This window comes from Polistes fuscatus, unplaced genomic scaffold (genome assembly GCF_010416935.1).
Source record: "Polistes fuscatus isolate 324 unplaced genomic scaffold, CU_Pfus_HIC Scaffold8, whole genome shotgun sequence".
Taxonomy (NCBI): domain Eukaryota; kingdom Metazoa; phylum Arthropoda; class Insecta; order Hymenoptera; family Vespidae; genus Polistes; species Polistes fuscatus.
Window position 1 is genome coordinate 3,262,062 of NW_025113162.1, and position 23,902 is coordinate 3,285,963.

Sequence of the window (23,902 nt, forward strand, 5' to 3'; positions counted from 1 at the left end):
ATTTCAGCACTGTGTTAGCGTGGCCGGTGGTGGCGGCGGTGGTGGTGGAGGAGACGGAGGTGGCAGCGGAGGAGGAGGCGGTCGGCTGAGTCTGCATCTTCGTCCTTGCAGCGGTAGCACCGGCGGAAACGCTGGTACCGGTGGAGGAGGAGGAGGAAGCGGCGGAGGAGGAGGAGGAGGAGGCGGTGGGGGAGGAGAAGGCGGAGGAATCGGCGGCGGCGGAATTGGTGGTGGTGGAGGAGGAGGAGGAGGAGGAAGCGGTGGAGGAGAAAGCGGTGGTGGTGGAGGAGGAGGTGGAGGTGGAGGAGGAGGAGGAGGCGATAGCCCTTCGGATTATCCGTCGAGTGTAGCGGCTGCGAGGAGCAGGGAAGCGGCGGCGGCGGCGCTGCACGCGGCAAGGACCCTGTTAGGCGCGGGGGTGGCTAACCCTTGCTCGTCCACCCCCGAGCCGCCCTTCTGGAAGATGCCGCACAAAGGTCGGTCAAATTACCATTCCAAAGATTAATGCTTTACTTCTTTCTTTCTGACCTTTCCTTCCCAAGATTTTCCACTATTCTCTTTCTTTCTTTCTTTTTCTAGTTCTCAGAATATTCCTGTAAACATTTTCTTCTATAATCTTTTTGATGTTATATCGTATAGTGTTTTTATCTTCGCGTCGTATTATTATTTTGAAATATTATTAAAATATTTTTATTTCGTATAATTTATTATTTGCATTTGTTCTTTTATTATACGTTTTTCTATATTTCTTTTTAATTATGAGCTTGTAGAATAATTTTGTTTTACTGTATTGATCATTTTATAGGACTTATTTATTTTTTATTTAAAAAATTTCTTTCTATACTTTTTACCTTTGTTATGTATCTTAAGTAATAATTAAAACAAAGTAAATGCATAAAAAAAAACAAGATGGATGAAAAATAAAAGCGCGATAAGTTATTGCAACATGTTTTGATTAATTGTTATTTCATGATATAAGAAACCAATCGTGCTTATCAAAGATTAAAACCCTCTTTGCGTTGACCTATCTAACAAGATGAAAATAATAAATAGAAAAAAGAAACGTATACAGAATATAATTGTAAAAAAGTATGGATAATTTTTGAATAAATTTACGAAAAAAATAATTACCTTGAACGATTAAACTAATATGATAGTCAATCATCCCGACTAATGAGTCTCGTGTTTCCGATATTTTATCATGGTTGTTTTCCTTATTGAATGCTCGAATGCACAAGACTCCAATGTCTTGCGAGACAAATGCTTAACGCGTATTAGCACTTCACCCATTTCGCTAATGGATTCTTATTAGGATAAGTTTAAATACATACGTTCTCTTTGCCTCTTACGCTGTCGGCGATAGTTAACGTCAATTTCGTAGAGGAACGTGGAATATGGTCCTAGAGGATTTCGAACTAGTTACGCTCGAACGACGACGCATCATCTTCCTTGACGAATTTTCAGAGTCCGGCTAAAAGCGGTTACAAGGATTGCTCTCTCTTTCTCTTTCTCTCTCTCTCTCTCTCTCTCTCTCATGAATCTTTCGTCGTAGATAAAAAATCAAACTGCAAATATTATTCCTACGAGAAAATAAAAATTTCAACGGTTGGCATAAATTTAATAAATAATTCGTAAAATTTTTTCCATTTTTTATTCTTTTTTTTTATATCTTCGATCTATGCAAATTCAGTGATTTTTACTACGATTTTGTTCCTTCGCTTAAAGAATCATTAATTATTATTGATAATTAGAAAATTGGAAAACAATGAATACCGCACTGTATTATGAAAAAATATCCTAGAATTCGAGATTTTTCGAATGGCAATTCTAAAGAAAGTTAAGAGGGTTAGAAAGGGTTGAACAGGGTCAAACTGATCGAGCGTGTAAAACGAGACGTATTTAGTAGGACGCGATTTCCTTCGCGATCCTGCGATTCGAAGTCATGACCTTTGCGTAAAGATACATTGAAAGGGTTGAAGAGAGAGAAAGAAAGAAAAATACAGATAGATAGAGATAGAGAGAGAAAGGGAAGTAAATACGTCTACGCTTATGGGCTTAGGTGGGGCTGGCGGTTATCCCCAGGGTTAGTCCGTAACCCGACACGCCTTTCCTTGGCTTCTGTCGGACCAACAGCCCCTTCGAGCTGGTAGTTCGACGTAGAAGGGTGGCGCCTTTCACCTAAAAGCCGTCGCATACGAATCCTACTTGCTACGCCGTATATAGTAGATTCTCTTTACGTTGGAAGTAGGTACCTGTCTATCTCTTAGGTCTTTTATAACAACAATTTATATCTATAAATAAGTTTTTAAACAGATCTTTTAGATTTTATTACGTGCGACGAATAAAAATGATTTAAACGTAAGAACAGTCTCTACGATCATTTTCCCTAATCAGTTACATTACGAATAATTTGATGATTTGAACTTAACTTGTTTCAAGTAGTGATAGGAAGCATAAAAAAAAAAGCTCTAATTATAATGTTCATTAATTTTGAAGCGTATCGATTTAACAGGAACAAAGAAGTCTTGTTGTTTTCATTAAAACAAGACGACTCCTCGTTTTGTTAGATGCACTCCTTTAATCCGTACGATAATAACGCTCAGAAAGAAACTTATTGACAAAGGGTAGTGTTCGTTCTAGCAAAGACCTGTTTCGATTTACCCTTTGGCACATAAACCACTAGGAGGCAGCATTCTACTTTCCGTAGCGTTGCGGCTTTACGCACGCTCCGGCGCACCAAAACACTTTGGTATCGCGTTACACGCCTCGAGATCATAATACGAGTTATAGAGGAGTAAAGTGTGCTTTTCCCCTTCTCGATCGTAAACCATTCGAACACCGTGTATTGCTTCGGGGCGGACAATGTCTGCTTGGCACGAGCTAGCGAACGAACGAACGAACGAACGAACGAACGAACGAACGAACGAACGTCAAGCAAAAGCGACCCTTCGAATGAAATCGTCCATCCACCCGACCATCCATCCTGCATCTATCCATCTATCCATCCATCCAGCCAGCTAGCAAGCCAGCTATTCATCCATCCGACCATCCAGCCACCGGTTCGATGCCATTCTCTCTCTCTCTCTCTTTCCCCATAAAACTCCCGTAGGCTATTCGAATCAAACGGCCAATTCACGAGAGTACTTTATTTTGTGCGTCGCTACAAGATTTGTTAATGGTTATGGTAGTCTCGTAACGCCGTCGCATCGCGTGCCACGAATCCGTCGAGATTACCTTCCTCGCGAATGAATATCTATGTTTTTTTTTTTTGTACAGGATATTTTATATACCATCCGAACGTCAATTATTCTTTTTTTTTCTTCCTTTTTTGTTCTTCTAAAACTTCTACCACACTCTTACCATTTCTGTAATAACAAGAAAGAAAAAAAAGAAAATTTATTATCCTCGTATCGTATCGATACGAGTCAAGACAAAACGTGGAAAACTTAAAAACATTTTCCTTTTCAACGGAAAGTCTCGAGTTGGAAGGAAGATAAAACAGGAAATCGAATTAAGAAACGAACGTCTCGTCAAAGGCAATCGAACTTACCCTTGTGACGATGAACTCGATTCGTCGGTTAATTATCTTTCATCTCCGACCAACGACAAGGGTAGGTAAGTACTTCTTCTTCTTCTTCTTCTCCTTCTTCTTCTTCTCCTTCTTCTCTTCCTGAAAGAGCATTGTTCGGTTAGATAATTTTGTCGGATTCTTATTTCGTCGTAAACGATGGCGCTCGATTCTAAGGTCGGCGCTACTGTAGCTTTTTCTCTTCTCTTCTCTTCTCTTCTCTTCTCTTTGGCTGAATCCCTGACGTCTATTATCTTTACGCTTTTGTATCTTTTGTTCTGTTAGGAGGAGGACGACGACGAGGTACTTGTATCTCCGGACGCGAACCGGTCTCTTTCTCTCTCTTTTCCTATTTTTTTTTTCATTCTCTCTTTTTCTCTCTTTTTTTCTTTCTTTCTTTCTTTCTTTCTTTCTTTCTTTCTTTCTTTTTGGCTCTTTCTCATTTTTTGTGGAGAAGAAAAAAAAAAGTAGAAGAAGTTGCGGTTAGCCGAATTCGTGGCGGACCCGTCGCACCGAGGTACTCCGGGGTTTATTGTCATACGGGGAGAAAGGTGGTGAGATGCCACTACTCATATTTCTGCTCAAGTACAAATTCTTCTGTCTTGCTCTGTGGTCGCGTACTCGTTAACCTCAAGTTTTATACCTTTTAATTGCTCCAGAGATCGATTTACAGTAAGGAAGAAATACTACGAATATTCTTTTACGAATTGAAATACATAACTCGTTTTTATTCGTATCTTTCGTTTGATATTTCTTTTTTACAGATGGAGAATACTTGTTTCATTTTGTTTAAATGTTTCTTCTTTTTTTTCACTTCAAATCGTGCGACGATATATGAATCAACGAACTTAAAATCAAGAACTAAATACAAACAAAACGTATAATTTATTTTCTCAACGAACGTGTTATTTAAATTTAAAATAAATAATCAAATAATTTCGACAAATTTCAACACACGTAGGCTATTTTACCTTTATTTTCTTATCTAAACTTCTTGAAAATAATTTCGTAAAATTGAATAACTATTTATCTTTATTTCTACAATCTTTAATTTAAATGATTTCTTACAACGTGTCAATAACATCGGACTCGAAATCAAAAATGAAATAAATCAAAAAGGAAAATAATGTGAATGTAAGAAGAAGGGGACAAACGCGTTCCATAAACTTCGCAATTTATGCGCGAAAAAGGGGACAAAGTTCCAAGACTGGTGCGATAATGAGTCGTACGACGGCATTGGTGTGTAGTAGCTGTTCTCGCTAATTCAAACGCTACCTCCTAACATCGTACGTAATGAATTCGACTCTTGAGAACCGAAAAGAGAGAGAGAGAGAGAGAGAGAGAGGTGTCTCGCTCTTACCACGATTCAACTCATTAGAGAATGTAAGCCCTCGGCAACATATTTGATGTCACCCCTGTCGTAGGATTCGTAGAAAGAGAATGTGAGAAAGAGAGAGAGAGAGAGAGAGAGAGAGAAAGAGAAAGAGAGAAACCGAGCTGAAACGAAATTCACAAGTTTATCTCGAAACACTTAGGAAGCGAGACGTGTTTTCAACCCTTCTCCTCAACATAAATGAGAGATGCGCGCGATGACGTGATAATAATGTTCGGAGATATTTCAACGATGTGTAAATAAGTATGATTTTCTAGCACCGTCAACGAGCGCACGTTGCACGACGATCAAAGTTCTCCCCGTTCTTATACCGATTCTCCGTGGAAGGAGGAGAAATCGACGAGATAATTGATGACGTTCTTTAATCTTTCCACTTGGTAAGATCGCGAGACTTGAGGTTATCTGCACGCTCGCAACTTTCTGATCGCGTGCTGTTAATAAACCCGATGACGCAGATCCTTTCGAATAATTAAGTTTCTAATAACGTTGCGCCATTTTCTTCTGACACTTTTGATACCTTTCGATACACGTTCAAAAAATCATTTTTCTTTTTTCTTATACGATCGTATTACATATCTATTTATTTATTTATTTTTTTTTTTTTCATGAAAATAGAAAGCTAATGGGATATAGATAAATGGATATATCGATAATTTAGATAACTTTTGAATGAGTTTGATAACGCTCGGAAAATAATTCTTTCGAACTTTTTCGATGTCTCTATTATTTATCCTAATGGCAACTCGTAACGAGTAATACGACTTATTCATGGATATCGAAGCTAAGTGTTTAACCATATTCGTCCTTTAAATTTTTCGTTTCCCATGGAAGAAAATCGAAAGGTTTAAAGATTCCTTTTCTCTCGGCGAAGGGACTTTAGTTTCCAAACTTTCTTTTTTTACGCGAGAAGAAGGAGAACGATGTGGATAGATAGAAGAAGAAAAAAAATGGAAAAAAGAAAGAAAGAGGGAAAAATAGGAGGGGTGTCCGAAGGACAGAGAAGTTGTTCGAACCGTTTAGCGAGAAACGAGACGATTCTTGGTTCTCTTTCGTAGGGAGAGTAGGTGGTAGCTGGTAGCTTGGCTAAAGTGGTGGTGATGTGGAGGAATGAAAGAAGGAAGGAAGAAAGGAAGGAAGGAAGGAAGGAAGGAAGGAAGGATGAGTAAAATGAGTAGGAGGAGATGGAGAAAAGTAGTGGAGGTGGGTTAGGTAGGTAGTGGAAGGGTGTCGCGACGTCGTGCGCCAGTAGGAAGGGATTTAATCTGTGCTCCGTTTCACGCTCAGCCAAGTGGAACCTTTTTGCCTCACTTTACGGCATGACTCGCTTTTGCGCTGGTCGTCGCGTAGATTAACGCGAAATTATATATAAAGAATGTGTACGGAGTTAACGTGTGTGTGTACGCGCGCACACGCGCGCGCACCATGTTCACGAATCGCCGGCGTTGCTTGGACAATTCACCCTGCTTGCTACGCCAACATACGAGAGTAAGAGAGAGAGAGAGAGAAAGAGGATGGTGTAAAGAGGGAGAAGAGAGTATGCACTTTGTGCGTTCACCTCGTGTGCAACTTCCTATATACACGTGTATATACATATGCATGTATATATGTATATATGTATATACGTGTGTAGGTGCAAATCCACGGGAAGTCTTCCTTTGTAATGAATTAAAGCGCTAACGGAGAACACTAGGGTCGTGGCGTACCTCAAAGGGCGGTACAGTTTTCTCGCCTCGGAGCGGGATTGGGCGAGAAGATGATGCGCACAATGCTAGACTGCCGGTCACGTATCCTCTGATATACGATTGGTCTGACTGAGAGATCTTTGAAGTTCATTGTGCTCGATGTTTAATATTCTTATCTTCGAATGATCCTATCACGAATGACGATAGATTTTAAACTAATGGACCTTTCAAAATTAATTCGTAAATAAATATGAAATATAAAATGAAATAAAAACAGAAAATAATGTATAGGAAAATCTTAAACAAAGATTTATGATAATTTATTAAAATTCGTTGATCAATGAATAATTGTTACGATCAACGAGATTATCAAGGATAAAGTTGTTCGATAAAATAAACGAATAAGATCGGTGGCATAAATCTGTAACGCAGAGTATCCCTTTGGAGCGTCGTTTAGTATACAAATAACGTTAGATAAGCCCCAGGTATGATATTATTATCTACAGTAAATTGATCGTCGCTTATTTTCAGCATCGGTCGCCCTTCTATACCTTATCTTAGGTGCGCCATTAAAAAGGACGACACGAAGAGGGGCGAATGTAAAAAGCTGCTTGGAGGGGGCTCGAACTTTGTCGGTTTACATCATGTGAAACTTCGTATAGTATACAGTATAACGTATAGATACACGAGCCGGCGTTACGGATTCTCTCGGACACCCTTTGTAGCGAATTAAAATTGTTGCGGGACGAGAAGCATCCCTTGTCATATGCCTTTCTCAAAGGGTAACTTAGTTTTTTCATCTCGCACGCGGTTGGACGACAAGCATGTTCGATCGCGTTCTACTTACTTCAAACCTTATCTTATCAAACCCTTTTTATTTCGTCGTCCTCTCTTTGTCTCGTATTATTTCCTATGAACCAAAGTATCGTTTATATTACATCTATTTAAAACATGTTCTACATTGTGACGTATATAATATTTATAATATTTATTAAACAAAAATTTCGATTGCTTTACGATTACATTTGTGTTCAGGTATTCTTAATTACTCAAGGTATTATTTTCTCTTTTCAAATATATCTATTTTGTTAATAAAATATATTATCCAAAGAACAAGTAATTGTTTTCTTTTCTTGTTTGATAAAATGTATTGTAACACATTGTGTATATTCGTATTTAATAAAAAAGTAAATCGGTTAGATACTTCCTGGAAATGTAAATTTTTTCTTTTTTTCTACGAAAATAAATGAGAAGTTGAAACATTAAAACTTTTTTCTTTTTTTTTTTTCAATTAAAACATTTCGTTTAATATTAGTACGTCGTGTCGTTAACCGTGCTAGTGAAGAAGTAAAGGAAAAAGAGAGAAAGAAAGAGGGAGAGCGACAGAGAGGAAAAAAGAAAGAGAGAATTATAATTTGATGTATCTCGTTGCATAAATTAAAGGAAGCGCGAATGGTAAGATTGTGAGACGATGGACAGATCTACATACTCGCTTATTAAACTGGGCACCTGTATGAATATTCATTGATTCTTTAAGTGGAAAAAACTCTGCAAGTTTTGGCTATAATTTTAATTGCTTCGAGAGAAGGAGGAAAAAGATGACTTGATTTTGTCTTCTTCGTTTTCTACTTCTTTTTTTCATTTCCTCCAATTTTATTCTTCACCGAGATATTAACCTTATAGTCCCCGTTTTTTCACGCAGTATCCGAGTCTAAATAAATTTTGGATAATGGAATCGGGAATGTGGAAATATTTCTTTTTTTATTTTTTTTATATATATATATATCGTTCTAAGTAGATAATACAAATCGATGGATTTGAATATTGTATCAGAATCTAAATTTATGTATATATTATAATTCATTTAAATCTGCACACACATATAATAGATATCGTCGAGAATTAAAACCGATCGATAGGGATTAATATCGTAGACAATCGCATTCTAGAGATTTTATATTACGATACACCGGAAATTCATTTTCGTTGATTTTATAACACGGATATCGGATAGACTTTATTTATTTATTTATTATTCTTTTTTTTCTTTCTTTTTTTAATTACAACGATTGATACAAACTTTGAAATTCCATTTATCAGAAATAAGCATTTCTAACGAGTGGGAAACGTTGTATGGATTATTTTAACATATCTACCAATTATGAGATACCTATATAAAACAAAAAAGATAAAGAAACAAAATATAGATAGAAATGTATACAGAAAAAGAGACAATATTGGCACGTAACGTTACTGGCTCGTCATAAATATCGAGAGAAGATATTTACGGAAAAATGGTTCACGTTTTTTGATGAATACAATAACAGATATGTACGTATAGAAGTTCTCGAAGGCGTGACTATGCCTACGAGCGATGAACACTTTGGCTCGGTAGATAGAAATGGGAAGATCATGCGAGGAGATGACAACCTCCTTCTTATTTTTTCATGTTTTTTTTTTCAAAGACATCAAGTAATCACAAAATGCAGGGAATCTCGGCTCCTCGTAGTGTTCGTTGAAGAGGTGCTGGAGAAAAAGGAAAAGGTGGTGGTTCTGGTGGTAGTAGCAAAGAGTAAAGGAGAAAAAGAGAAAGAAAGAAAGAGAGAGAGAGGAAAGGCGGGAGAGAGAGAGAGAGAGAGAGGACCTGTGAAACGCGTCGTGCGTCGTTATACAAAGTGGTTTCGTACGGTGACGCCGTGCTCAGCCCATTCAAATTACATTCCAACTATTTCTTGTCGCTTTGCACGGCGCAAAAGTGGGAGATTAATTAAATTCGTTAATTGCAAGATGCATTTAGCGCGCAGTCTCCTCGAGTTTCTCTCTCTCTCTCTCTCTCTCTCTCTCCCTCTCTCTCTCTCTTCGTCCTCGAGGTGAGTCACGACGCGTTCTCGTTGTACAACCCTTACCACCCCCACCCTAACTTCCTACACCCTTCTCTCCGCCGTCCGTCGCCAGTGTTAGCGCGTGAATTTACAAAGCGACGACAAAGGTTAAAAAGCTTCGCGTTTTACTGGCCCATCCGCTTCGTTTCTCTCACTTCCGTTTTCCACATTTCTTTTTTTTTCTTTTTGCTTTCCTATTTTCCTTCTCTTCTCTTAGCTTTCTCCGTGTATCCGTCTATCTGTTATTTTTTTTCATTATTATTTTGTAAGAATTGATACGCGTTAATCGATCATATACGCTGTTGAATTAAGTCACTGTGAAATTTGGAAAAACATTTTGTTCTTATTTGTCTCTATCTTGTCGTCCTTGTTCCAACGTAAAAGCGTCTATCATAAATTCGGCGTGTTTTAATTATATTACATCTCGCTTTTCTCTCTCTCTCTCTCTCTCTCATTCATATTAAATATCATAGAGTTGAATTACGTTCGAGATTAAGGTGTCACGTTTAATTAAATTAAGTATGGTTTTATGTTAGATTGAATTAGATTAAATATTAATTAAATCCGGATTAATTTTGAAACTCAGTCGGATTAAATGAAAGCATCGAATTGTTCGTATTTGTAATCAATTATGTGACATGTAAAATTCCAAGGAATTTGATCATGTAAAATAGCGAACGTATGTATGTTTCCATGGAGTCATAGAAGTACTGTTGAAAGGTCGACGATCGAATGAATAAATAATCAACGGTTGATCGATGCTAGCACATTAATTGGTAATTAATTGGCGAACAGAAGGAGATATTTGAAAGTGATAATAAAATACAAATAGCGCGCGTTTTGCTTCACAGAAGAGGACTTGATGCACGGGGGTGGCGCGGGTATTGGAGGGGGTTCTATGGTCGGACAGAACTCAATATTTGGGTGCTCGGCTGCGGGACACAGCGGGGTTAACCAGCTCGGCGGTGTTTATGTCAATGGTCGGCCATTGCCAGATTCCACCAGGCAGAAGATCGTCGAATTGGCGCACAGTGGGGCGAGACCTTGCGATATTTCACGAATTCTGCAGGTTAGCAACGGATGCGTCTCCAAGATCCTCGGAAGGTGAGTTAATCTTGTAAGTTAATCATTTCTTTACGTTCATTTGAGTTCAACATTTTCAGGATTAGAGAGGTAGATTATTATACTTTTAGCAAAATTTGCAATTATTTTTCTTTCATTTGAACGATAAAAACATTTCAAATAATTATTTAAACGTTTTTATTGTACGAATTAAATGAACGTTTGTGCATTATCAGTAGTACAAGCTGCCCGATGGGACAACCATGCGTGTACCATCGGTAGTATATCTCATCGTGAAAGTGGTAACGCAAACTTTCGTAATATGTTCGAATCATATGAAAATCGTAAATTATGAACTATTTCAAATCAATGATAACGATAAGAATATAACGGTAGTACAGACACGGAATAAAAACGAACCTGTAACCGTAACGTTGAAGATACAAATGACTCGTCGATAAATTAATAAAAAAGACTTACGTGTATCGATTCTAAGAAGCTAACATCGTTGATCCTTTTTCTCTCACAGGTATTATGAGACAGGATCCATAAAACCACGTGCGATAGGTGGAAGTAAACCACGAGTAGCAACCACTCCTGTCGTCAATAAGATCGCCGATTACAAGCGCGAGTGCCCATCGATTTTTGCCTGGGAAATACGAGATCGACTTTTGCAAGAAGGTGTCTGCAACAATGACAATATACCAAGTGTAAGTAGAGATCCACGTACATGTTATTTCACGTTTTTCGCAAAAAGAATGAACCAAAATAACGATTTCTTTCGAATTATTTGAATTGAAGTTTTCTTTACGTTAATATAACAATTACAATAAATTTATAAACGAAACGAAATGATTTCTAATCATTTTCTCAATATTTCTAATAGAATCATTTGCAAATAAATGAGATAATATTTGTGATAATAATCTATTAAAAGTGCATGCTATTGAGTTAGCGCGACAAAAAAATCTCACAAGTGTATATTTATATAAATACGTTGGATAAATCAATTGAAATACGCGGAAGAAATCTCGATAAGTTAAGATTAAGAGAAAGGAAAGGAAAGGAAAGGAAAAAAAAAGAAAAGAAATAGGAAAAGAAGAATAAGAAGAAGAAAAAAGAGGCGTAGTCGGTGGCTTATCAGGGTGCGGACGCAGTCCGGTACTTACCCGTCGGATCCGGCCACTCGACCCTAATCAAAGTCTCGTAAATACGATCGGTTGGGAGGGGTAATCGGTCCATTACGCGGACCAGGGCTATTGTCCACCCTCGCGTCGAATGTTCTCTCAACTTGGTTCGACTCCCTATCACCCTCTTTCCTTCAGAAAGAATCGGTTCTCTTTCGTACATCCATACGTCCGTTTCGTCTTCCAAACATCCTTTCCAACCCTCCGCGAATATCTCCTCGGACGAGTAGGAATCCTCGATTCCTTTCCGTATTTCGCTTTTCCTTCGAGTACCGTTTCCCGTTTGTCCATCTCTCGTCTCCCCCGCCCCCTTTTCAGATCAGAACGTCCATCAGTGAAATAACGAGAGGGAGAAACATCGCACGACACGTACCTCTATTCGTCGTTATTCCCAACGTCGAAGAATCATTCGTTTTAATCGGTTGTCCGTGGCGTTTTCAAGAGGGTTGAATCACGATCGATTGTTTTCCGATACATCGGGATATCCACAATTAATTTAGATTCAATTGCAATGTTTCTTTCGTGTTATTACAACGAATGGAATTGATTGAACCAATCGATGAAACAAATAATTGTATACTCATTTAAATCTACTCAAATTGTTCGTTTTATTTAAAATATCGATAGAAAATGTTTAAGATGAAATTCTAACGGTGATTATGATTAAACCTCTCTATCGATACTTTATATTTATAACAACGGATAAAACGAATCATCTTTAAAAAATCATATATTTTACGATGTAGGTATGTATAGAAAAAAATATATCATTTATTCAATAAGAGAATTCTTGACTAACCAAATAGCAATATACAACTTGTAAGAAATGCTGCCAACAATTTTACAACCGGGATCATTTGATCCGTCATGGTATGTTTAGTGTTAAAAAAAAATAGGAACGATTCTGAGGAAGATCATCGATAGTCTCATATACATCAATGTTTCTTTCTGTCTCACTTAACGATACGTCCAGACAACTATCATCTATATTCTACCTATGCTGGCACCGGTGATAGCAATAATAACAGTATTCGTAATACTAATAGCGTCGGTCGTGGCTGTTGCGGCGGGTATACATTGTGGCGTCGTCGACGATAGGGTGTGAGGAGGCATGCTGGGAAGGGACACGAGTAGTAGGGGTGATCAGGTATGAGAAAGATAGAACGAGAGGGGTGGAGAGGGGTGGAGATGGGGGGAGGAGGAGAGCGAGAGAGAGGAGTCGAGCGAACGGAGAAGCGGGTAGAATCAGGGTGAATGGGATCAGTTAAGCGTGTTGCACAATTATTCGTGTCCGGTCGCGCGTGTAATGGTCTGCATCGGTGCTGCGGCTGTTGTGCGGCAAGAGCAGAGCTTGAGCGAGGCCGAGCATGGGCAATGCGAGCCATAGCGTCGAACCATAGCCGGCTTTGCACGACTCGATGATGGAAAGGCTAGATCAGGATGGGCGAACTGCTGTCGAGCGCGGTTAGTCGAGAAACGTCCTTTTCGTTTCCCTCGCTGTATAACCCCACACTCCATATTCCCTACCCCCTAGTCTCGTACAATCACCGTCCACCTATCCCTCGGAGTCTGTCATTACGTCGCGGAATCGGAAGGGAATCTCGCACGCGAACGAACTTTTCCAAACGAGTCTGCTCTCGATTCTATCGTTCTAGATATAGCCATGTACCTAGTGCCTATCTCGTTCTCGGAATTCGATACAACGATTAATGAGGGAGGATCGATGAACTATCGGTCCTCCCAATAAGTCTTATACCCATTCGAGTTCTTCCTTCGGTAATAATGGTATCGAAGTGATCGATGATGTATGTATATTCGATCAGGTTAAACAAGGTTCAACTATTAATGAGACTTCTTTTTTAACGAGATTTCATCTGATTTTAATATCATTCGTTCGATTGATCAAATAACGACTTTATTTAATGTTAATAGATTCGTAATCATTTTGTTAGCATCTTTAATTATTATCTAATTTTGATCGAAAATCTATTACTACGTTCTTTAATGTTTCTTCTACATATTCTTCGTTAATCGTTAATTCGTATTTCAGTTAGAACCATTGGCATTATTATTCTATGTTTTTTCAATCGGACCGAATCAAAGTGTCTCGTTACTCTCTCTTTCTAGTTGAATGAAGTCATTGGGTTTACTTTGGGCATATCCAACTTACATGTACCATCCATGTTGCGCAAAAAGAGGACTAGAAAGAGAGCGAGAAACAGAGAGAGAGAGAAAGAGATGATGGACGAGGGCACGTGTAGAGTACGGAGGACTATTATGTACGAGTTGAGAGCATCGAGACTCGCCCCCGTGGCTCGTTATAACTTTAGGAGTTAGCCAATGATTCGACCGCGGTGTGCAAGGTGAAGACGACCGTGTCTGGATAGAGGGAGCGAAGAGCTATGGAAACCGTTTCATGTAATAATAATTGGATGGCGGCATCCTTTTATCTGGATATTTCCCTTTCCCGACGAAAGAGGAAGCTATGGAAAGAGAAAGAGAAAGAGAAAGAGAGAGAGAGAAAAGGTCGTTGATGATATTCATGGACTCACGAGCGAATAACATTCTGAAATATCCAAAGAGTAGACGAATTTTTACAAAGAGTCACTAGCCTCCGGTATATCATTCTTTTTTCAAGAATATACTTTTGTAATAAACCTTTATGTTCCTTTGACGTAGATTTAATAAAAAAAAAAATATATAAAATGTGTTCAACAAGTTAGAGTACTATTTTTAGTGATAATTACGACAGTAGTAAAATTGGACAAAAAAATCGATCAAAGAATTTGATGTGTTTTTGTAGGTGTCGTCAATCAACAGGGTGCTTAGGAACTTAGCCTCTCAAAAGGAGCAACAGGCGGCAGCGGTGCAAGCGCATCAAGGCGCCGAAAGTGTTTACGACAAACTGAGAATGTTCAACGGACAGGCTGCAGGTTGGCCACCGGCATGGTACTCGGCTACGCCCTCTCATCATCCACTGGCCACTGGTATCCCAACAGCGGCTACTCCCGGTTCCGGACAATCTCTTCTACCCGGTAGTCAATTGCACGGTCGCGACGATTCTCTGCTCAAACGAAGCGGTAAGTTATAATAAATTTCCTCGTTTAGGGAATGATCTTATTCAATCATTCGTATAAGAATCAATAATGATACATTTAACGATTCATTCTTTCAACTTATCCTATTAAAATCATATATTTTTTTTCTATATTTGAATTTTATTATATAACATATTGCTATTAAATATATAAAAGATAGATTAAATCACACGCGATCGAATAAATGTTCTCTTAAGGTGTTTTTTTTATCTTCCGATGAATTCCAATAGCTCCGAGAAGGGACCCTCGTAATCCTTGCGCCCTCGATCTACTTCTCGATCAACAATGACTGAAAGTCATTCGCGTGGCTCTGTAATTCGAAACGCTCCTTACCAATTCTATGAACGCGTTAAGTCGGATTCATTGACGAGATCGAGAAAGGAGCATTGTGAAAGGCGTCCCTGGTGTCGAACCACCTACGAACAATCTAGAGGTACCTTCTGGTTCAACGCAACGTAGTGAGCTTCGCAAGCCCTCCATGATACCTGCACGATCGTTCTCTCTACCTCTAATAGGATCAGGAAAATCCGTACGCGCATTTCGATCGCGGTCGAGATTGCGCCACAGATGACGATTCCAGATGCGCTTTCTACCCCGAAATCCGGATTACGCGAAACTCTGCTTCTCCTGTGTGAAGGACAAACGATGCAATCTATGTTGGGGTTCCTGATTCAAGAATTATCCCAACACTTCGCCCACACACGTACACGGCTACTATTGAAATTATTCTTTTCTAAACATTGAACTTGACTTTCATTCTTAATCAAGATTATTTCGATCTTTTCATAAGAATAAAAGTAAAATATAATGGAAAAGATAGATGCGTTTTTCAAGAATCGTCGATAATTCGAAATATTTAAATACTTTTGCAAATAAAAAGTAAGTTTATTGACCAAACGAATGAAAAAAACATGATAGGAGTGTAGTTATCAAGGTTCTGTAAATACTTTCGTGTTGTTGCAAAAATGATATCTATCGATAGTCAGGTATTTACGATCGAATGAACATCGGCATCGGCATAGGCATCGGCATAGGCATCGGCATAGGCATCGGCATAGGCATCAGTATCAGCAGTACCAATGGCTAATCCCTTTTCTCTTCTCTTCGCTTGGTGCGTCGTCACCTAGAAAATTAAAGCCAACGATCGGTCTGCAGGGGACTGTTGAGATCCTCCCCATCGGTCGTTACGCGCAGGGGTAGCATGCTCGTGAGAAGAACGACGACGACGACAACTAGGGGGTGTCGTCGACCGTCCTGTTTGGGGCTGACGGCATTTTGAGTTGTCGCTGAAAGAGAAAGACAAAGATGCGGGAGGGGTAGAAAAATGGAAAGAGAGAATATAACTTTCATGTTGGAGGCGAGAAACTTACAAAGTTATCGTACATTTAAACTTTCTACGTGCCTAGTTTTCTTCTTCTCCCATCATAAATTTATTCAATTTTTCATAAATGGACGCCGAGAAGTCGTTGCAAAATATTAACCTTTAAATCGAGACTTTATTCCATCTCGATAGCTTATTTTTTTTTTGTTTTTTTGTTATTTTCCTACCTAAAAATATCGTCTTACCTATCAACCGCATGTATCTACTACGAGATCACTTCTATTTTACTTATATTTTTTATTTCTACACAACTGAACCGATCGATTATATTATCTCGATGTTATGTGTGTTCCGTCAAACACAGATTTATCTTGTAAACACGTTACGTCGTCGGTGTAACGAGAATATATTTAATGATTCATTAATGATGAACGATCGATTCGTTGAGGAAAACGAAAAAGACGATTACGATTTAAAGTTAAATTTTGAAGACGTCTATCTCGAGTTTCCTTTTCGTTTTCGTCTTTTCCTGTCCCGCGGTTTAAAGGCTAAACGTTAGCTTTATCGAAAATGGGACATTCTATACGTAACTACGTATCTCTTTCTCTCTTGTTCTTTAGCAAAGGCTTACAAAGAGATTGAGGAACAGAGAAAGAGAGAGAAAGTGTGTGTGTGTGTGAAAGATAGAAAGAGGATTGGCAGCGTTGGTAGACAGAGGGACAAGAGGGATGCAAGAAAGGTTTCTGAAGGGATGAGAAGTGGCGAGGGTTCGGTTCGCAGAGGCGGAAAGTAATCGCGGCTCGCGATAACGCGCCCATACTTGCGTATGTATGCGTGTGCACCGATACACGCACCAATATGGCGACCCTGAAGATCGAGGGTGGAACGTATATACGCCTAGACGCGTTTACCCTCTTCTTCGTGTCTAGGAATTCAGCAGACACTCGTCGCCGTCACCGTAACCGTTGCTCGTACCTAAAATCGTTGAAACGTAAGCTCATCGAGGGGAACCAAACTCGCTTTCTTAATTGGATCGATCTCCTTTCTACTAAGAAAATATTCTTGTTGTTTACCTCGTCGATATTTTCTCAGTTTGCTTTTTTTCTTTTTGGCAACATCGAATATGTCCCGTTCGTTTAATATTTCATCGATTATTTGAAGATAATTTACATTGGCAAAATTAATTGCATTTAATGATCGTTAGTTTCTTCGGCATTAAAAATTTAGAAAGTAAAAAATTTCTGTAGAATCGTTCGCAGAAAAATTTGGAAAAATCTCTTTCCAGACACCGGTTCTCTGTTGTCGCATCAACAGGAGACAACTTCGGACGGGAACTCGGAACATAATTCGTCCGGCGACGAGGATTCCCAAGTACGACTTAGGCTAAAGCGGAAACTCCAGCGCAATCGGACATCCTTTTCCAATGAACAGATAGACAGCCTCGAGAAAGGTAAATATAATAATATAAGAGTATATTAATAATATTTATGAAATTCATTTATTTATCATTATCGACGAGTTAACTTCAATTTATTAATAATAATAGTCTGTATATTTGTTGTACACGCAATTCTCGTTAATGTCATTATAAATCGTTGTTAAGTATTATTATCTACGAGTAACATCGACACTTGATAAAACCCATCTTTAAAACCCATATCTCTTAACGAAAAGTTTATAACGAGTCTGTAAAATCCCGTGTTCTCTCAATAATTTGGCACACTTGTTGCAAACTGGTTTCGTTTCAGAATTCGAGCGGACACATTACCCGGACGTGTTTGCGCGGGAGCGTCTCGCCGAGAAGATTGGATTGCCCGAGGCACGTATCCAGGTGAGTGTGAATGTGCGAATGAGGCGCGTGCTTCCTCTTTCTCGTACACTCCTATCCTACCCTTACCCTCCCACCCATCCTTCTCCTTTCTCCTTTTCCTTTAACGAAAATTGTCTATCTCTCTTTCTCTCTTTTTCTCTTTCTCTTTCACCGTTTCTCACTCTCGTTCCTTTCTAAAGGAACGAGCGGGCGCGTTAAGCAAGGAGACGCCCTTTCATTAAACGTTTTAAAACGTGCCCACCAGTGGCAATGCACACGCAGGATGATGCACTTTAAATGCCGAGAGAGTAACGTCCTACCCAACTTCCCGACGAATCTCCTCTTTCCAACCCCCTTTCCCTTTTTCTCTTGCTTTCGGGTCTTCTTCCTTCACACTTCCTCGCATGGGTTTTACTCTCGTTAGGTGAATTCTATGAGACGAAAAGGGATCCCGATCTTTCTGGAATTTTTTCCCTTAACGACGTCGATTTTAATTGGATTACGCGAGAAGATCCTTCCTTCCTTTCTCACAAAATGCGTATATGTTTTTTTCTTTTTTTTTTAAATATTTCTCATAAAGCGGCGAGAGACCAAGTCTCTCTTTTGGTGGTTTCTAATAGTTTTATTTCATTATATCTATTCGTGCGGAGAAATGTTTCCTCGTCCTTTCGGAGTTCCGGTTCGTTTCTTTTTTTTTCTATGCAATATCATCGTCATCGTTTCGATTATCGCCGGGAGGATGGTACTCATGTTTTCTCCTGATAAAAATCGTCGAATTTGACGACGCGAATATTTAGTTAATATTTTCTGCACGATTCGTTAATAAATGCGATACGGTTTATAGAGGAAATTTATACGCCCGATACAATACATCGTTTTCCATGCATTGTTATATTTACAAGAGCGCTCTTCGTAATAATATTAAATTACCGTAACTGTAAAACGCGTAATGAAACGCACAAGTTCGGAAGGGTGGAAAAAATAATGTGTCCGAATGATTTTCTCATGGTGCGCGGTAAAGGGAATTAATATTTTTACATCTATCTCGAATTAATGTGAATTTTTGTGAAACAAAAGGAACGATAAACGAATATGACGTGTTATGATTTTACGAGATCGATATGAGAAAGAGAGACAGAGAGAGAGAGAGAGAGAGAGAGAGAGAGAAAGAGCAGGAGGAACGCATATCGAGTATTGTTATCTCAAAACAATGATCTATATTGTTAACGATTCCAAAACATCCAAGCACCGTTGGCAAATATTCACCTTTTCAACGTGAACGCAATTGCCAGTCGACTTCGTTTTTGTTTCTTGTGCATATTAGCGAATGCAAAGGAATATATCGTTTGTAAATTCGTTTTATGAAATGTTTCTCAATTAGCTGCTCGCAATATATATATATATTTTATTTTGCAAAATCAGAATTATAAAACGATTAACGTATTTACTTGCGTATAACATCTACACAGAGAAACAGATTATTTTACTTTTAGGAATAATTTTATTCGATATAGATAGTAGAATTTAATAAAGAATCATTTGATTAAAATATAAACGGTTTTAAACGAACGTTAATTTTTCTGCAAGTTCGATTATTATCGAAATTATAGGAGGATATTTCAAAAGTTTTTGGAAAAAGAATTTAACCTTTTGTACTTTTAACAATCTATGTTAGTATGAGTAATTAACTTCCCACCAAGATACCAACTTTGATAACTTTGAACAGCCCAGATTTGGAATTTGAAAGCTTCCATGAAATCCTTGTTTCTTTTATCTTTTTTCTACATTTTCCGATATACATCAAATTTGGTTTTAATATTAAAAAAAAGAACAGAATTAATAACATAAACGAATCGAACTAATCTAAATGCGATAATTTGGACATTTTTCTACAATTATTTTTCAAGCTTTTTATTATCAACGAACCGCAACTGTTCTAAAATTATGTTTATAAATAAAACACATCCATGAGAAAAACAATTTAGTCGTATTAAAAGTAATTATATATTTTCACATATATTTTATTCTCTACGAATTGTACGTTTCTTTTGAACATATTTTCTCGCTCAATGAACAAAAGAAAAACAAAAAAGAAAAAGAAAAGAAAGAAAAGGTAAAATAAAACAAATTAAACTGTCAATTAGTTTCCTTAGATGTTATAATTAGTTCGAGCAGATAACAAATTATTGTCTACGACGATCATTCATCTCTCCGATCGAAGTAAATGGATAAAAGCAATTCCATCAAATGTGACAAACAGAGAAAGACGAACGAGAAAGAGAAAGAGAGATGGTAGGATGTAGAGCAGACAAGCTTCACGGCGTATTATTTTAATTAATACCGCCGGTCGAGCCGCAGGGTGACGTATGGCCGTATAAGCTAATATGTACGCAGCCTTGTTGGACATTGTTTGGTCGTACCGCTCTGATACCTCTTTCTCTCTCTCTCTCTCTTTCTCTCTCTCGTCTCTCGAGGGGCGATATTCGAGGACTATCTCTCTCTTTCTCTCTCTCCCTCACTCACTCTCTCTTTCCTCCCTTCCTCACCTGTTTCAACGATGGGGGGGGTGGCAAAGTGGCCGGCTAGGGGTGGTGATGTTGCCGGTGGTGGTAGTTGTGGAGATGGTAGTAGTAGAAGTGGTGGAAGTGGTGGAAGTAGTGGTGGTGGTGGTGGTGGTGGTGGTTGGCGTGCCTCTAGTAGCCGTGCGCGGAGCGTTATGTGGACGTACAAACAGTGCAAGACCATGTTGACGCATGTTTTCAAGCCTCGTTGGCTGGTATTGATCTTGCTAAGTGCAGGAAACCGGGAGTGCCAGGAGTGCGAGAGGGCGAGAGGACGAGAAAGAGGGAAAGACTAGGGGAGACAGACAGGGAGGGAAAGAACAAGCGGAGGAAGAGGAAACAAGAAAGGGAGAAAGAAAGAGAGAGGGAGAGAGAGAGAGAGAGTGAGGGAGAGAAAGAAAGATGAGTCGACCGTTTCGACCGACGGTTGACTCTATGAATCAGGTAGAAACTTTATGTTGCCTATTATAAAACTAATAATCAATGAATACGTATTAAACGATATATAGATATTGAAAAACTTTCTTTTACAATCATATATATAACGTGTTTCAAATAATCTAGAAAAATATGATGAAAATAAAAGTAAACAAAATGGAGATTCTAAGAATGAGGGAACGAATACTTAAAGATCTTTACTTTCTGAAGGATTACTGGTGGAAGATAAAAATGAAAATATGAATATAGGGAATTTTAGAAAGTTGGAAAAATAAATGGGCAGTTAAAGTTGACAGAAAAAGAGGAGAGAAAAAAGAGAAAGAGGAAAAGAAGAAGAATAAAAAAAAAAGGGATGAAGACGGAAATAGAGCGTGCAGAACGGCGGCAAAGCAAATGGTGGAACCACCATGCCAAATTCGATACATATACGCGTACATGCGTACGAAGTGAGAAGGACAGATGTTTGGAAGTATGTAGGGTGAATAAGGGAAAGAGGGAGAGAGACTAATATATAGAAAGAGGGAAATAGAGGGTGAGGAAGTAGCGGATAGGTAGCGCGCGAGTCTCTCGGCGAGCTACTGTGAGGGATCCGGCAGAAGGCCTAAGAGGGTTCGGACGCAACCATGGCAACGACGCGTCCCCGGGGAGGTTGTCCTCCGATTGGCCGTTCCTCATTCGCTCTTCTTCGTCCTTTCGTGCGTCTGTGTACTGGCGGGCACCTCCACGAGGTTGTTCCACGGCCTAGACCGCTCACCGATTATCATCGCACGCGACTCTCCCTTTCTTAACGGAGAAAGAGAGAGGAGTAAGAGTGGAATGGACAAAAAGGGATGCTCCTGTTCAGAGGGAGGTATGCCGCAGGATTTCCGACGCGTCTCGAGAGGGTAAATCGTTAGAGGGTGGCCGTGAAAGGTTCTCCGTGATGGAACGCACAGAAAGATCTCTTCTTTATTTCGAGTATATATTATAGTTCAATTTCTTTAGCTTTTACCTTTTCTTTATTTTCTTCTAACCCAATCCTATCGTTTAATTCTTTTATCGTTCCTCGTTAAAAATCATAGCTGATAAAAGGTATATTTCTAATTCCTAATTTACCATTACTCGCAAAGTTTTACCAATCAATCTTCTCTATTTGTTGTTGTTGTTGTATTACTTATTGTCCCTTTTCAATCTCTCCCCTCGTCTATTTACTTCGAACAGCGGGTTCCGTTTCTGGAAACATTTTCGATCCGAATAAAATTCGTATAGAAATTGTTGAATATTCAAAAATCGGAGCCATCTTCGAGATATCGTCGATAGGAATAGTAGGTATGTGTTCTGTTCTCTCTTCGTTCTTCTTTCTCTCTTTCTCTCGATCTATCTCTGTTTCTCCTGTAAGAGGATCGAAAGCAAGAGGTAGATAGACAGATAGAGGGAGAGCATCCCGAAGTCTATTCGGGATCGCAGAATTCCGAATGGATCGATTCGAACGAGTTTTCGGGGACAAGGGAGGACGAGTTTACGAGGAGCGACGGTATTGGGCGGAAGGAGAACGCTCCGAGCGAATGGTAGATATTTGACGGTGGGGTTGCTCGAACACGATTTGCTACCCTTCTATACCCCTCATGGTCCCTCCTGCAAACTGCTGGGGAATGAAATTTATTTTTTGATTCAATTGACGCTCGTCGATGGGTAGCTCTCGAAACCGCGTTACTCGCTACGCCGAGAATGAAGAAGAGAAGTATAGAAAAAGAGAGAGAGAGAAAGAGAAATAGAGAGAATAGGCAGAAACTTCGATTCCTTCAAACCATATTCCTCTTGTTTTCCATTTTTATGCGAACAAAAAATTCCTTTTTTGTCCGTTGTTCTATTCGAACTTTTTGAGAGGTTAAAGAGTAAATTACTTGATACGTGAACGATAACTAAAAATCAAGTAATAAGAGAACGAAGGGAAAAATAATCATTGTTTCCATTCTCTTTCTATTTATTTTTCTTTTTAATGGATATTCGTAAACTGCTCGTTATAATCATTAACATTTATGTGGCAATTTGTAACAGCGAGAGCGTAACAAAATCCAGTAGGAAAAATTACATTTTCCGATAATTTAATTGCAATTAATGAACTACGCGAGATCGAATTTCGTACGAAAAAAAAGAAGAAAGGAAAATTGCAAAAAAAAAAAAAGAAAATAATAATAAAAAGAAAAAAAAAGGTCAAATCAATATGCACAAAAATAGATTGTATGTAAAAAGAAATATCTAGTATGAAAAAAAGAAAAAAATGTAAATTAGAAAGAAAGGATGGAATCAAAGAGAGTAAAGAGGGCACGAGAAAGAGGAAGAAGTGCGAGTGTGGGTGTGCATGCTTGTTTGAAAGAACAAAGAGAGAAAGAAAAAGATTGCAGATAAAAGATGGAGGTGAGAGGTAAAAGTAAAAAAACAGAGAAAGAAAGTGCGTATGTGTGTGTATACGTGTGTAAGAGAGAGAACGAAAGAGAGAGAAAAAGAGACGAAAGGCGAATCGCAAGGAATAACGCAGTTATCGTGACAGAGGGACCGTTTGATTTCATCGGTTGCAGGTGTGGTTCAGTAATCGCAGGGCAAAGTGGCGTCGAGAGGAAAAGTTGCGAAACCAGAGAAGAGCGGCCGTCGATCAGGTAGTCGGGGGTGGAAGCGGGGGTGGTAGTAGCAGTGCCGCACCTCCCGCAGCGACACCGGCCACTCCACGTTTGCCTCTAAATGCCGGATTCAACGCCATGTATTCCTCGATACCGCAGCCGATTGCCACTATGCCTGACACTTACAGGTTAGTCAGAAATTTTATTTGCATTTGAAATATATTACAAAACAAACAAAAAAAATAAAATAAGAAGATAAATAAAAAAAAGAAGTAAAACGTTGTACAATAATAACTTATCGTT

The 23,902-nt window shown here is 38.9% G+C and overlaps 1 protein-coding gene across 3 annotated transcripts in view; it reads left to right on the plus strand.

Annotated features, from left to right (window-relative positions):
* The first annotated feature begins 301 nt into the window (after positions 1-301).
* Positions 302-23,902, plus strand: part of LOC122524821 (paired box protein Pax-6-like) — a 28,280-nt gene continuing 4,679 nt past the window's right edge. For 2 of the 3 annotated variants that reach the window (XM_043647291.1, XM_043647293.1), the window contains exons 1-7: positions 302-476; positions 10,377-10,629; positions 11,117-11,297; positions 14,578-14,854; positions 17,479-17,643; positions 17,942-18,024; positions 23,561-23,787. In XM_043647291.1, the coding sequence (XP_043503226.1) occupies positions 464-476; positions 10,377-10,629; positions 11,117-11,297; positions 14,578-14,854; positions 17,479-17,643; positions 17,942-18,024; positions 23,561-23,787 (1,199 nt within the window). In that variant the 5' untranslated portion in view covers positions 302-463. The remainder of the gene's footprint in view (positions 477-10,376; positions 10,630-11,116; positions 11,298-14,577; positions 14,855-17,478; positions 17,644-17,941; positions 18,025-23,560; positions 23,788-23,902) is intronic. The other variant, XM_043647292.1, reaches the window with a different exon arrangement.